This window comes from Plectropomus leopardus, chromosome 6 (genome assembly GCF_008729295.1).
Source record: "Plectropomus leopardus isolate mb chromosome 6, YSFRI_Pleo_2.0, whole genome shotgun sequence".
Classification (NCBI taxonomy): Eukaryota; Metazoa; Chordata; class Actinopteri; order Perciformes; family Serranidae; genus Plectropomus; species Plectropomus leopardus.
Genome location: NC_056468.1, coordinates 20,767,760 through 20,783,971, shown reverse-complemented (window position 1 = coordinate 20,783,971; position 16,212 = coordinate 20,767,760). Strand labels below are relative to the sequence as shown.

Genomic DNA, 16,212 nt, shown 5'->3' with positions numbered 1-16,212 from the left:
CAATTCCACAATATGACAGTCAAAAATCTTGTGATTTGGGATATGCTTTTTCCAAATTCCTGAATGTTTTCAGTTTTGTTTATCTTTGAGAGACTAACACAACTTCTTCAAATCACCATGAAGGAATAAATTAATTTTAGTCTATTCATTTTGACACAGAAACACAGTTTGCAGTCTGACAGTTTGTCTCTCTGAGCCTGAATGTAGGACAGCACCTGTCAGTGTGTCAGTAGAGCCCTGAATGATGGAGATGTAGAGCAACAGAGTCATTTACTTTATTATTTTTGATGTAGTGCTGGTGGTGGGGATGGGGGAGGGGGCCACTTGGGACTGATTGATATTAAAGCAAGCACATACACATTCATACAGGTGTGTACCATACACACACAAACATGCAGGCGTAGTAATAGCAGTAATTATCTTAATGGAATGAGGACTGTGACATTCAAATAATTCACCTACAGATTCATGCTTGTGTGAGTGGATGCTTGTGGCTTAAAGAGTAAAATGCTACATCTGACTAATAACATTAAACAGCCATGGAGATACAATCACATTATCCAGAGTTGTTTTTTTTTTTTTTACTGTGGCCTACAGACCACACTGCTGGCTCTAGAAAGCCATGTGGGCAGGCAGCTTCTGCTTCAGACACTCTGTGAGCTGTCAAACTGGTGTAAACTGCTCTGATTGAATTAAGTGCCTTAAGTCCTGCTAGGCTGTTCGGAGACAGAAAGACCAAGCTAGAAGAGAAAGACACAGCGAGTGAGAGGTAATATTAGAAAGAGGTTGGTAGGAATAATGTCAATGAAAGTCAAATGAAACAAGATAAAACGAGTTGGTGAGACAGACACAGAGAGACAGACGGACAGAAACGAACGAGATAGAGAAGCGTGGTTTCTAAGCAGGAGATAAAAGCGGGTTAGGTCCGAGTCTCATCAGACAGGATTAAGGACGGGATGCCAGACCCCTACTCTGCCCATCCACGCCCCTGCACACACACACACACACACACACACACACACACACAATGCACCGCTGCCTGAGTGAACAGCAGGGGTTGGCTTGACTGACTGACATACTTTTCTTTCTGGTCTCTCTGTGACAATTCCTCTGTGTGTGTGTGTGTGTGTGTGTGAGTGTGCGTGTGTGTGTTTATAGCGGTTGGAAATAGGGTGGTATGGATTGAGGGGGGACTGTTACACAACAGAAGATTAGTTTGCTGCTGAGGGCTTTTTTGGGCACCCCCCCTCCTCCCTGTATGCCAGCACTCAGTATTCAGGACTTAATGTTATTAGGCTGTGTGCTAATTAGCAAGCTAAATCTTGTCTTCCATTCAGGCCTAATAGTCAGGTTTCTATGAGATCTTTGACTCTTTAAACAATTTTCTATGTTGTATAAGTTGTCACATATCAGTGCACAGCTATATAATATATTTCAATTCTCTAACTGGCCTAACAGCATGGTAAAGTTTTTGATACTGTGGATCAGGGATGAAGGAGTAAGGAGACAAGAGTGAGGGGATGTTTGTTATGTAAGATAAGATTAAGCTTTGTCAAGGTAGAGTGGACAGCAGGGGAGCTGTCAAACATGCACGCTATTGTTTTTACATCTATTTATACCATATATTTAAAGAGTCAAATTAAAACTTCTGTGTAATGTAACAAATATATAACACGCGTTTATGCAAGGACTAAGTAGCCTTTCTAAACGTATGTTTAATAGTGATGGGCAGAGCGGTTCTTTTTTAGTTTTTATTTACTTTTTATTTTTATATTTAGTGATGCAAGACATGACAGATGAGAACATACAAGGCCATAATACATAGGGTGACATGATGGGTTTGCAAACAAAAAAAACTAGATAAATAGAACATTTTTTTAGAATTTTTGCAAATTATGGTGTCAGTTTTCTACGACACTCCAGTATAGTACATGCATGCCCAGAAGCTGGTGCTGCCCACCCCATGTTCTTTGAATGCCAAGCAGCAGATGTCAGAATTACCTCTGTAGTCTTGTGCTGCATGTTGTGAATCATCTGAAAAATGTGTCCCCAAGCATGTTTCTTGACTTACCTGATCTGTTTCCTTTGCTCTTCATTATCGTTGCATTTAAACATTTTAAGCAATGAAATACAAAACTTCTTCTTTGTAGCGTCCATGTTGTTTCCACTTTACAACTTAAAGCCCATGGACATCAAAGTTGAAAAAAAAAACAACAAATACCCAAGGAGCAAGTGAATGCACCTTTGGTTTTGGTTGATGTAAGTCTCAACTGGAGTCCGATTGAGTTGGCTCTTCATGATTCTTTCTTCGTCGTTCATTCAGTGCCATTGCTGGTCTATGTTACAGATTCATGTGTACTCGGATGTTTGACAGCCTACCTGGTGCATACTGGACACTAAAAAGAGCCATTCAAAACGATTTGTTTGTTCCTTTTTCCGCATCTCTAATGTTGGAATAAAGGGAATGACTAATAAGGATGTCTTTAATTTATCTTAACCAAAACTAGTCAAGTTACTGCTAACTGATTAATTAAGGCTGAGGTTTATTATGAGGAACATTTTTGCAGCTACAGTTGCAGATGATAACTTAAAACTGATTTCATGCTATGCTCCCAGTATTCACTGTCTGGCTTTGTCTTTGTACATTATGAGCTGCCACTCGGTATCGAGGAGACACGTTTCAGTACGTGGTGCAGCGGTCTGGACACAGGCGAACAGGTTACAGAAGCTGTTACTATTATTTAATGTCTGTCCTGTGATCATCAGTGAGACGTTGTCACATTCCCCAGCCCATGATCATTCATCATGGAAAAACAGTCATAACCACAAAAGACATCATCTACAATGTCTCCATCCGTGCAACTTTCATATGAATGGGAAACCACTGTTATTTTTTGTTGGGGCTGTTTTGAATGTCATTTTCATTTTGTGACCAGAGTATAACATATTTATGACTGACTTGTGTTTCCTCATTAATTTTTATCAACTGTCATTAAAGACTCAAACCTTTAAAAGCATGTACTAAACGTCATGTATCTGATTTGAAATTCTTAACAGGTGCCTCAGAAGTTGGCAGCGGTGATTACGGCCGTTACATCACAGATTCAGGGATCAAAGATGATGATGGCTTTGATGTTGATGACTCTGATTATGATGTCTTTATTGAGGAGGTAAGTTATAACAAACCATAGCTGGACAGGAATACTTGAACATTTTTACGCTTATGTAATCTTAATCCAAATCATCTTACTTTTCTTAGCTGAAGCCATTCCCAGGTATCAACCAGGACAACAGGAAGTCGCAGCTCCGTTTGCGGCCTGATCCGTCATCTGGTTGGAACGTCGTTTACCGTATGAACACCATCGCTCCTCCAAATGTTACTACCCCTCCACTTTCCTCCACCACCTCATCCATCCTCCCAGATTTCTCAGATCTGGTTTTCTCAACCACCTCAGAGCCCAGTACCACTACTGACACCACAACTACTGCCCCACTAACCACTACCAGGTAAGATGTACCTTAAGACCCTCTCCCACTGGACAAAAAACCCACCACCCACTGTTGTATGGAAAAGGTTTTAATCAGTACTGACTACTGGGAAAAATGACTCTGCATGTCGTTGGTATTTCTTGCTTTTTGTGGTGATGGAAATACACCAACCAGCAAAGAGGTTAAGAAAACAATTTTAGCCCCTTTGCTGGTTTGATCCAATGGCAGATGGACACAAAATACGGTCAGACTCCGTCCAAGCAGCTCCAACATCATTCCATATTAGTCTGCACTGACCTGAAAGAGAGACTGAATAAGTTGCAGATATAAAAAAGAAGTCAACACTGTAACATTTTTACTGGCCTCCATGCTGCCTCCATACCCGTCTGCATCTTACCTTGATATCTGCTCTACCAGAGGAATCTGTATTTGATCAATCTTGGAAACCATCAGCTATCGGTTTAATAATGATAAGTCAATAGTCAACAGCCAGCATTTGGGGACTTTCAGTGTAATCAGCAGATGTGGGGGCCAAAATTTCCCCTTCTGTGCACTGGTCACTTCTGCTAATTTCTGTTAACAGATATTACTGCATTTGAGTGCAGATAAATACAAAAATAAAAAAATCTAAATCGTTATGTGATGATAGCAGGTGGATTCTGAGATTGGTCAATCCGTCTCTTTCACTCTTCATCTGATGCTCAAACGTGACTGATCAATACCACTTGGGCTACAACAGAAACCAGAAAGCTTCCAAAACTAAAATCTTGTACCATTGCCTACAGATCAGATATCTGTTCATATAGATTAGCATAAGATTGATAAGATGTCACTTCTGTTTATCAGCAGCTCTAAGGCTGTAATTACCTTTTTAAGCCAAGAACGTACAGATGTTTCCCTATGGAGAGAGAAAGAAATGGGTATCAAGAAGGTTTCATTTGTCTAAAAAAAATCACAATCGTTTTTATGGCTCCTCTTGCTCTTTGATTTCTAGATTGCTGTCTCTCCATCCTGGCTTTCTGCTTCACTTAAAAGCTACCTACAGTTTATTTTTCATGCTCTTTCACCTAATTATTTAATAATAGATGGAGACTGGAGCAGTGAAATGCCACATCAATTTAAGCTGTCATTCTGATTATGATGTACAGCGTGTCATTAGCTGCAGCAAACCTAGGCTGGCCTAACTACCGCTATATGGCATTTGACTGAACATTTTGCTTTTTGCTGTTGGGTCTGTTTGAGTCTTTTGCTAAAACACAAAAGGAAAAAGGTATCACTTCAAGCTAAACCTGAGGACAGATCTGATAAATACATTGCATTTGAAAGTGAACCACTGTTATTAGCACTGACTGTGCACTGTAAACAAAATTAAATGTGCTTATCTTTCTTCCTCTCCTGATCCACTTCAGCATCACTTTACCCACCACCACTACCACCCCAACCATGTCTCCCTGGAAAGGTGAGATACCTCGTGTGTACGACCTGACCTGCGATGACACCGTGTGCCCCCCCGACAGCTTCTGTCTGAGCGATTACGATGGTGGAGGCTCACGCTGCCACTGTAACCTCGGACGAAGAGGGGACACCTGCTCTGAGGGTGAGAGAAGTATAGTTTCAAGATTTAGTAAAAGTATAGTGATGGAGCAACTCCTAATTTTGCACTGCAAAATTTACCATGACTTTATCCTTTGTTTTTCTTCAGTGGTCACCGTGAACTTTCCCAGGTTCTTTGGCTACTCTCACATGACCTTTGAACCCTTGAAGAACTCCTACCAGACCTTTCAGATCACTCTAGAGTTCAAGGTAATGCACAATGTTTTTTTTTACTTTCCCCAAATAATCTTTCCCTTGCAAAAGTGTGAAAAGAGCTTTGACACAGTTTCTCCGTGGTACAGGCAGACTCTGAGGATGGCTTGCTGCTCTACTGTGGAGAAAATGAACAAGGCCGTGGAGACTTTACCTCTTTGGCTCTGGTGCGAGGCAAGCTGCACTACAGGTGAAGACAACTGTGACTTACTGACGGGACTCGTGGGTTTAGATTCTCTCAAAAATGTTGCTGCTGAATGAAGGCAGCATATGGAAACTACACTTTAAAGGAATATTTCATCCACAAAATGACCATTTGTGTGTCAGTTACCTTTTTTTCCTCCTATGACTCCACGGTGAACAAAGAATCCAAAACATGGAGAAAATTATTGATGAAATTAAGAAAAAGGTGCACCCGTTCAAGTGCATTTGGCCTCTCCATTGAGATTAGTTCAACTGCACACGCTACTAATCCTGTTTATGCAGAAGTGTTTTAAATAGTAAGGTTTTAGCAAAAATACATGTTTGGAAGTATAAAACATACGACTGTATAACTGAGGTTTGGATTTTACAGCCTGAGTTGTGTGAGAGTTTGTAAACAGATAATTACTCAAAATGTTAGCTGTTTTTGGCTTCTTTGTTGACCGTGGATGCGTGCAGGAAAAAGTTTTTTCTTTTCTCCATGAAATTCTCTTCATGAAGAAACACAGAGCAAGTCTTTGATATACAGTGGTAATTTTGTGGGTGAAGTTATCCTTTAAACTAATGTCAGCTGTCACATATCATAGGTCAAAAGAAACTGGAGTGTAAAATAAATTATTTTGAAAAAACAAGGTGTTTCTTGAATGGTGGAAAACAATTCTTCAAAAGAATCAAAAAGGAAAACTGACAGACTGCTTGTAGGAACCAGCTTATAGGGGATGTAAACATAGCACAGAGGACATATTTTACACTGTATTTCTATATAAATTAATGGTGTTTTTAATATTACACTCAGTGTAAGCACAATAAATCTTCAGTGAGGTGAGAACAAGCAGATAAAGACTCTACTGTGTATGTGATACGTTATGGAAGAAAGTTTTAAAAATTTAAGGTGAAATTAGACGTTTAAGGGGGAAATTGAAGTTACATGTAAATTAGTTACAGAATGCGTATGCTTATTAGAAAATCTTTTTATGTCAGCATACCTAGTAATTAGATATTTGATCTGTTTTCCCACAGGTTCAACTGTGGTACAGGAGCAGCTCAAATAATCAGCGAGAGTCGTATTGTTGTCGGTCAGTGGCACACGGTCACTATCTTCAGAGATGGCATGAGCGGCTGGCTGCGTATGGACAATGACACTCCTATATCTGGACGCTCACAGGTAACAATAACACATGCCAGCCATCGGATAAAAGCTCTCGTATATGCATTATTTTTACATTATATATTATTTTGCATTAGGAAGGTGGCTTTTGTGCATAAATATATTTTGGTAATAAATAGCACCTTTTCAAAATGGAAGAACTTTTAGCACTATAAACTTAAAGAGTTTAGTTTTGGATGAGTTTTCTATGACAAATCGCTGACAGTGTTGCCTTTCAGTCCATTTCGGCAGTGCACCAACCTCAAACTGTTCTCACGGTAATAACGGATCAAGCACATTCTGTTCTCTTCACTCTTTGCTCTTTCAGGGCCAGTACACTAAGATCACTTTTCGCTCCCCGCTGTATGTGGGTGGATCCCCGAGTACTTATTGGCTGGTCAGGGCGACAGGGACAAATCGTGGCTTTCTTGGCTGCATTCAGAGTCTGACCATCAACAACAAGGCGATAGACATCAGACCTTGGCCTCTGGGCAGAGCTCTGAGCGGGGCTGACATAGGTGAGTGTGTGTGTGTGTCTGTGTGTGTGGGTTTGTGCAATGAGTCTTACATTATTCTTACCCATGTATCCCATAATGCACTACCTGTCCTTTTGGTGCTCAGACATGTAGTTTAGAAGCCATTTCAGAGTTTTGCCTTTAAAGAAGGACATAACTAATTTTGTCGACGAATATATAATAAAGTAAGAAGGCTTTATTGAATTTGGATCACATTATTTTTCTTTCACTGTACAGTTTGGTGCTACTGTAATTTCACTACAAATAAGACATTTGAGGAAACCATGACATGTTATGACAGTATATAAGTATATAAGTACCTGACAGCTGCACCACTAATAAAAAAAAAGAGACATTTCACATGTAATGTTGTTTGTCATAATCAGAGAACATAACCTTTAATAATTATGTCTTAGATAATTTGTCATTGAAGAAGGATTTTGCAGAATATAATTGTCTTAATGTGGTAAAAGCCCACACTTGGCTAGAAAGCCATAAAAAGTAGTTTTAGCATTTTATAATGTGAGCTTCAAGTGGTGGAAGAAGTATTCAGATCCTTTACTTAAAAAAAGTATGAATACCACAACATAGAAATACTCTGTTACAAGGAGCCAGCATTGAAAATTATATTAACAATACAATGCCCCATTTTTCACAAAATAATTTATTATTACATTAGATTTTATTTTTGTGTTATTTGTTTGTTCTCTCTAATTTATTTACTTCTTGCGTGTCTGGGAGGGTGGGGTATAGGCTTGAATGTTTGTGTGTATATGTACTGAAAAACATAAGGTTTTAAAAAAAAGTATAGTTTATTGATTTAAAATTATAGGATGTGATCCTCCAGACTCTACAACTAAAACTGTGTCCATAACAATGGCCTGTTAATCAAAAATAAATCAGAAGTATTGAGTAGAACAATACAGAAATACCCAAGTAAAGCACAAATACCTTTTGTAACAATTTGTACAGTAAGTAAGTACTTGAGTACATGCATATAGATACATTCCACCACTGACAGCTTCTTTGTTACTGCAGTATGCACCTGCCTAAATAGCTCCTTTCCACCAGGTGAGTGCAGCGACAGCGTGTGTGACCTGGTCAGCTGCGCCAATGGTGGAGTCTGCTTTGCAAACCGTGCTGATGGCTACATCTGCCTGTGCCCGCTCGGCTTCAGGGGAGCACTTTGTGAGGAGAGTGAGTCAGCTCTATGTTCCTTCTTCTTGCACCTACACTGCCACTTATCTTGTTTACAAGAGTCCAAGTTTTGTACCGCTGTTAAAGTAGAAATTAAAGTCACTTTTTGGTTTCTTCTTACATGATGGCTGTCACAGATTGTCACACAAACCTTTTAAAGTAATTACTGACCAATTGAGTGCTTTACGCTGGATAATTGGTCAAGATGAGGATTATTTTGTCTTATAGAGAGGCAGACGGATTGGTTGCTATAAGACCAGCTTTCACACAATATAACTGTCCACTTTCTCTTCCCTCTTCTAATGTCCTTTTTCTCCATTTTCTGTCCTCATCAACTTCTTCCTCTTCCACTCTCTTCCTAATGTTCATGCTTCTTTGTCCCTTTTGGCTCAAATCCGTGTTCTGTTTTCCTCTGTTTTTTCTTTTTGTCCTCTCTCTAACTCTTTAGCTTTCTCACTGTCATCACCTCTCTTTAATGAGACCGTGTTTTCATACGCTGTCATCCCGTGGCCTCAGTCCTCTCAGAGTTATCTTTCCTTCATGGAGTTTGAGCTGACGTTTCGGCCGTCGATGCCCGACGGGACACTGCTATACAGTGATGATGCAGGCAGCGGAGACTTCTTGGCTATCAACCTGGTGGACGGATATGTAGAATTCAGATTTGACTGCGGCTCTGGAGGGGCTACAATTAGGTATTAAATAGATACACTCTCTTACTCATCTCTGTCTCCTTTTTGCTGTAACATTCTCTAAATAGATGGCCTTAATTGTGTGATATTGTCTGTGCTGCAGGAGTGAGGAACAGATTAGTATGGACACATGGCATGAGCTGAGGGTGTCTCGCACAGCAAAGAGTGGTATCCTTCAGGTGGACAGCCAAAGGCCAATGGAAGGAATCGCTGAGGTAGTTTGATTCTGTGCTGTGTAAAAATACATTATGTGATTTGTTACCACAAGAGGGCAGAAGACTGTCACAACAAACTCATCAACAGGATCTTTGCACACTCTTATTATCTGCAGGCTGTCTAACATTTACCACCAGTATGTACCCTAAAACCACTGGTGTTGGAATTTGAGGCACAGCTGGACTTTTTGTTCCCCCCAATTCCAGGTGTTGTGGTAGAAACATGTTAACACGATGTGCTTGTGTGTACACAGAGGACACCACAGGCTCGTTAACTTGAACCAAGCATGTATTGACAACATGCCTTTTATATTACAACAATTAAAAACAGCCCAAGTTAATTAGATTTTTTAAATTAATATTTTATTGAACTTTTTTTCCACTTAAAATGTAACCTAATCAGATGTTTCATATACATATGTATGAACAATCCCTAAATAAAATAATCATAAAAAAATAATAATTAGAATTAACTTATATCTTCCTATTTGATTTCCTCTTCAGGGAGCGTTCACTCAGATCAACTGCAGTTCACCTCTTTATATTGGCGGAGTACCAGAATATGAGAAAGCCAAGAGGACAGCAAGTGTGATTAAACCCTTCACTGGAATCATTCAGAAGGTATTATCCTACCCACACCTGTAACATCTATGCTTAAACTTTATTTTTTTGGGCAATACAGTTGTAATTTCTTTCATTTCAAATTGATTACACTGGTGATAAGTAAACAATAAAGTGTTCATATTCAGCTCCTGGTTCTGTTGCAAAAACATGACATATTTATCCTTTTTATAACAAAACTATGACCAGTGTCTAGTTGAATTTCGATACCCTCTCTTCCCTTCACTTCCTTGTCTCTGTTTCTTTTATTTTCACCTCCCAGCTGATACTCAATGACCGCATCATCCCGATAACAACTGGCACTGCTGGTGGCGTAAATGTGGCAAATTCAGCTCACCCATGTGTGGAGAGTCCCTGTGCCAACGGAGGGACCTGCAGGCCAAAGTGGGACAGTTATGAGTGTGACTGCCCCCTGGGGTACGATGGGAGGCACTGCCAGAAAGGTCAGTCCAGTTTCTGTCTTTTTACATAACTGTCTTAATGTTTTAGTACAGTAACATTTGTAGGGTTCCTTTTCAAATCAGTAAACATACTTTATATTCTGTGATTAGAATAGTAATAAAAGAGTGTTTCGGGTTTGGGGTTTGAGTCCAAACAATTGCCAGCACATCTCAAAGGTTTCTGGGACGCTGCACTGATTAAGCTTGGGAGAAGAACTGCCATTTCACAGTTTGTTGCTTTGTGAGCAATGTGAGGTTTACACGCTGCTTATCAAGAAATGTGTTTTCAGGCAGTTTTCATATGCTTTTTAAGACTAGGACAAATGTAAAAAATAAAAATAAAAATTATATACATTTAGATGGTGCACTTACAAAGAAGAGCAGAAGTTGTATTTAACTCTCTTTTAATGAATGATGACAATGTTTTTTGTTTGTGTGTAATACATGGCTTTAACCATGTTGCATGTTATTTTCTCCCACCAGGGATTAAATGTGTTTTCTGTAATTATGTAATGTCATATAAAATGATATATTGGACAACCTAATCCCTTAAGCCTATCTATGCCTTCTCTGTTTTAATGCTCTCACTGAACAGAGTGTGGAAATTACTGTTTGAACAGTAAGTTTTCTTCTATGAATTTTAGAAGCAGAAATTAACAACCTTTAGATTGTTTTAATCTTAACCTTACATTACCTTGAAAAAACACTTCTTTTCCTTCATGTATTTCTAACTCACAGAACCAGTTTAGTTCTCTAACATAGCCTGTCACTAGATAGATGCTGGGGCTGCCACCTTGTGATGATATGAAGTAAATACAATGTTTTCTCTGCCCAGCTGTGACTGAAGCCATTGAGATCCCGCAGTTCATTGGCCGAAGTTACCTGACATATGACAACAGAGACATCCTGAAGAGGTTGGTTGTGACATGAGTGGGAAATGGGGCTGCAAAGGGAGACAGTTCCGCTTTAAAAGTCTTGTGATGTTTTCATTTTTGTTTCTAACACAGCAAAAGTCCTCAAATTAAACATGCAGGCAAGTAAAATTGTCTGTTTTTTTCAGGGTGTCTGGGTCCAGGACCAACCTTTTCATGCGTTTTAAGAGCACAGCCAAGGATGGCCTGTTGCTATGGCGAGGAGACAGTCCAATGAGACCCAACAGTGACTTCCTGTCTATGGGGCTTCAGGATGGTGCACTTATCTTCAGGTATTTGTTCATGTGCTGAGGGTAAAGTAAGAAAATTATAAAAACAGTTATGCAAGTGCATTTACTCTTTCTTATCTGGGTAATAAAAATTTCTTGCCACACGGCTGTGCTTTCCTCTCTTTAACAAAGCAGTAGCTAGAAAGAAAAGGACAGATTTTAGGAAGAATAAAAAAATGAAGTGTAAGAAGAGGATGAAGATGTTGGAGACAGCTGCTGATCACACCAAAGGGCAGGCAGAGCCAAGCAGCCAGTAGAGGCAGAGCTAAAAAAAGACCTGAAGTCTGAGGAAAAAACCCTGACCTGGAGCAAGAACCAGGATTTATGTGTGCAGAGCCAGACACATGTAAACCCAATGCACCCTTTGTAACCAACTTGCATGTGTTTGTGTGCTGTTTTAGTTATAATCTGGGCAGTGGTACGGCTAACATTGCTGTCAATGGGACCTTTACTGATGGAAAGTGGCACCGGGTCAAAGCTGTGAGGTAAGTGCCAAAAACATCACTTTCTTAAAATGAAATCCTGTCAAACAGATATATAGATGCCGTGATCACAACATCTGTGGCTATGATTTGCATTCGCTTGGCATTTTGGGTATTAAAGCTGCACAAATTGCTGTATTTGTCCACTTGGGGGCAGCAGAATAATTTGAAATATACAGTCGTATGTGTGAACGTGTTAGCAACTCTTGCTTATTTAACACATCTTGCTGCCATGGGGCGACATTAGCGTGTATCTAGAATTATTAGAGCCTTATCAAAATATTAAAGAGTGTTTTGAGAAGTGAGACTAAAACAGTGAGCTTAAAGGGCAAGATACTCAAGATGTGTGTGAATGGTTACTGAGTAGCAGGTGGCACGTTGTGCGGTAGCCTTAGTCTCCAGGGTGTGAATGTGTGTGTGAATGGGTGAATGCCACATGTAGTGTGAAAGCGCTTTGAGTGGTCATAAGACTAGCAAAGTGCTATACATGTGCAGTCCATTTACCATTTACAGGTGATTTGGTGACCTATCATCCTTTCCTGTGCAGCACATTAAGAAACATGTTAACTTTCAACCCATTTGGAAAATGGAGAGGCTTTAAAGGTCTTTAGATTGTGTTTATTTTTCATAGAAAAGGAATAAAACCAGCAGAATTTGAAAACCCAACCACCTTCTGCAGCTCTTCCCTCTTTGTCCCAAGCCCCTACCACCAGATGAACATGGCTGTATGCAGGCACTTCATACAGTAACCCAGTGTTTCCCATACACTGATGTATTTCATCTTATTTCACTGTGAAGCTGCACATTTGCTCAGCCCCTTCTTGCCCTGCTAGCTCTCACTCTCTCTATTTATTAGACCAGAAATGAGACATGACTTAACCAGCTCGCCACCCCACGGTCCCTCTGCCTCGCTCCCTGCTGCTATGGACTACTTTGCTGGGAGGAGAACAGGCAGCAGTTCTGGAGATAGACCTTCATTCAGCGGCTGTGGAAACTCAAATTCAGCCAGTGCAAACCCCAGCCCTGGGTTTCACAGCGGGCTGCTGACCGGAGGCAGTGCTGGATCTGACCTATGTAACGGCAGCAGCAGAAAGTTTGCTGATTGAGCTGGTCGGGTCCCCGGGTGCTGTGGTTTGCGTTCTCTGGATTTGAGTTGCTATAGCTACTGACTGAAGGTCTGTTATCAGAGCAACTGCCAGCTTTCCTTCCAAGTGAGGAGGCCTGTAGCGGTGCAGATTAAGGACACACTGTGATTTGGGGCTCTAGCCCACAGCATTAACATGAACTTGAATTTGCCCAAGATGTCAGCCTATGGCTCCAGTTAGCAGAAGGCTGAACTTTTGGCAACAATTTCTCTCCATCTCTGAAACACTTTGCTGATATCGGCAAGTGTTTTATTTTGTTTATTGTCATACTCTCTTTTTGGTAAGTAAGCATTCCCTATTTGGGTTACATTGCTGGCAATGCTGGAATAGCATCTTTTAAGACAGGACACGCACGCAATGGCCAATAGGAACGCCCAATCTCTGAAATGACCTGTGACTGGCCAAAATCTCATGTCACAACCTGGATTATCTAAATTCTGATAAGAGAGCCAAGGGAAGGTGCAGAAGTCTTCCAGATCATTTAATTTACCATATGGTGAAAGGTTTTCATGGGCTTTTTACCCAGTTATGCCAAAATAAACCTGCCAACCCCAGCTTTAATCACCTGGGTTTACCTATACATTTACCATTACTATTCACCTCTTCAGGGATGGCCAGTCAGGGAAGCTGACAGTGGATGACTATGGAGCAAAAACAGGCAGGTCACCTGGAAAGATGAGACAACTTAATATCAACGGGCCCTTATATGTTGGTAGGTGGTGCTCATAACTCCCAATCCCATAAATGCTGTATATCTAACTCTGCTGACCAAACAATAATTTCAATGTTTCTGTTCTCTCTCTGAAGGTGGTATGAAAGAGATAGCCCTTCACACAAACAGACAGTACATTGGAGGCTTAGTGGGCTGTGTGTCCCACTTCACCCTCTCCACTGATTATCACTTGGCACTGGTGGAGGATGCTGCTGACGGCAAGAACATCAACACCTGCTCCAACTAGAAAAAGGCTTCAGTATGTGAAGGCCCATTTTCAGCAACATTATCAACTGGAGCAAACACCTTGACCAGCTGATTTGTCCTCGAGACTGACTTAAACAATTAAATTTTGATCGACCAATTCAGGGCTGACATGATATAGACTCAATATGGGAAAGACTAACAACATTGATACTTTGAGTCATGAGATGATTAAAGTGGCTCCTGTGCAAAGTTTCCACACAGACTCTAACCTGCCAAGCTGTACTTTTTATTTCAACGTTAACAACGTGATGACTTGCTCTGAAAAATCTTTTCGACGCATGGCAACAGCAAAAACAAGCAGAGGATATTACAAAGCACAAGTACTCTGTGAAAGAAGAGAAAGAGCTTAGCGTTATGGCTAATAAGGGTCTTTGAGGGACATTTTTTTTTCATGGGAGGATTCCGATTGTATCCTTATTTTTTTCTACTGTAAATCCTTATTTGATTGCTGGAAGAACCAAGTGATCCGAAGGATCAAAAGTCATCACAGGTTTTTCATGAACCTGACCTAGAGCAGCTAGCAGAGATAAACTTCTTTGTAGAGGATTTTGGTCTTGGCCCTAGAGGATTTCTGTTGTTTTGTGGTTGTGGCATTTTTGTTTGTGATGTATTACCAGTCTGTAGACTTTTTTTTTAAGTCATGTCAGTTTTTTAAAGGTTGCTAGATTTGAAGAGTGAGGATGTCCTCTGCACTGCACACAATATTTATGTCTTTTAACACTCTTCTTTTAGTTTACAACCTCCTTTATTTGTTATTTTCAGATACTAGTCACATGAAAGCCTGATGTTGTCACGGTTGAAGCAGCCAAAATCCTGGAGAATTTGTTTGTGACAGTCTGTTACTATCATCTGACAGAAACCCTGTGAACTTCAGCCTTCAAGTTGAACTTTTTCTTTTCTCATGCCAGAGGAAATAGGTCATTTTTCTCTCTCTTTTTTTTTTGCAGTTCAATATTGCATATTTCTTTCTTTCCCATGCCAAAGTTTTATTTCTTTAAAGGGACATTCTGCGAATGTTTAATCTAATTATTGTTGCTTGAAAGGGGAGTTTGGTGTTTTCCAACCTGGACCCTAGTTTTCATGTTTTTGAGTCTAAGTGAATAATGGGAACAATCATTTTTTTTATTGGTCCAGTATTGAGTAAGCAGGCTGCAGCCAGCGGCAATGAAACTGGCTGCAATGTAACCACTCTTGTCATGTTTGCACCCTCTATGGACATCCACAAAAAATGTTTTTGCCACTGAAACACAACATCATGGACAGGGTCTCTACAGAGAAAGACCTGTTTGTTAAAGAATAAGATCATTTTAGACTTTATGATGATAAAATTATTGTTTATATGGATTCTGGTTGCTTTTGACAATTTCGGGGGTGTTTCTCATTAAACAAAAAAGGATCTTACTCCCTAAAATGATGCATGCTCCCATTAGTCACTTTGACATAAAAATGTGGAAAAACAGGGTTCAGGTTAACAATGACTGAGCTTGCCATTTAACTGACCCCCCCCCCCCAAAAAAAAAATTACGGCAATATCCAAATAGGATGGTTTGACCATGAGAGTTTCACCCTGCTTTTAAAGTTTGAGCTCAAAACAAATCCAGTAATAAACTGCCAGTTCTTACATGAGTTTACATCTTTTATTGTTTTTTTTAAAGAACATGACAGAAAGTCAGTGATCATCGAGCATTTTCAACAAGTATGTCATCCTGAAGACTTTTCAGATGAGGTGCATTCAAGACACTGTGACTGTGAAGTAAATGACCCGATCCACCGCTGGGTGATTAGATGAGCTGACCATCCACTGTACAAAATGTAGCACATATTATCTGTTAAAACACATTTGTTAAATATGTGTTAAGTAGTGAGCATATTAACGTAGCATTTGTGATGTCAACATGTCTGAGCATCCATTTAAAGGTTTAAACTTTCTGCCAACTTTGTCTCTTAGTGAAGCCAGATAATCCAAATTTCTGCAAGGAACTGAGCCGAGTGGCGCTGAGACGGGACAAGCGAGCAAGAACCACCACAGCTGAGTTTGCTCATCCTAAAACGTATACTACTCAAGCCTTAATATCCCCCAAAATA

General features: G+C 40.1%; 1 protein-coding gene across 1 annotated transcript in view; it reads left to right on the top strand.

Annotated features, from left to right (window-relative positions):
• LOC121944905 (pikachurin) overlaps window positions 1–14,334 on the top strand; it is a 29,336-nt gene extending 15,002 nt beyond the window's left edge. The window contains exons 8-25 of the mRNA XM_042488855.1: window positions 3,058–3,170; window positions 3,260–3,507; window positions 4,899–5,086; window positions 5,192–5,292; window positions 5,385–5,485; window positions 6,517–6,661; window positions 6,972–7,161; window positions 8,230–8,355; window positions 8,804–9,047; window positions 9,148–9,259; window positions 9,764–9,880; window positions 10,143–10,323; window positions 10,916–10,939; window positions 11,156–11,234; window positions 11,381–11,524; window positions 11,923–12,006; window positions 13,757–13,860; window positions 13,956–14,334. Of these exons, the coding sequence (XP_042344789.1) occupies window positions 3,058–3,170; window positions 3,260–3,507; window positions 4,899–5,086; window positions 5,192–5,292; window positions 5,385–5,485; window positions 6,517–6,661; window positions 6,972–7,161; window positions 8,230–8,355; window positions 8,804–9,047; window positions 9,148–9,259; window positions 9,764–9,880; window positions 10,143–10,323; window positions 10,916–10,939; window positions 11,156–11,234; window positions 11,381–11,524; window positions 11,923–12,006; window positions 13,757–13,860; window positions 13,956–14,107 (2,453 nt within the window). The 3' untranslated portion in view covers window positions 14,108–14,334. The remainder of the gene's footprint in view (window positions 1–3,057; window positions 3,171–3,259; window positions 3,508–4,898; window positions 5,087–5,191; window positions 5,293–5,384; window positions 5,486–6,516; window positions 6,662–6,971; window positions 7,162–8,229; window positions 8,356–8,803; window positions 9,048–9,147; window positions 9,260–9,763; window positions 9,881–10,142; window positions 10,324–10,915; window positions 10,940–11,155; window positions 11,235–11,380; window positions 11,525–11,922; window positions 12,007–13,756; window positions 13,861–13,955) is intronic.
• The last annotated feature ends 1,878 nt before the right edge of the window (window positions 14,335–16,212 follow it).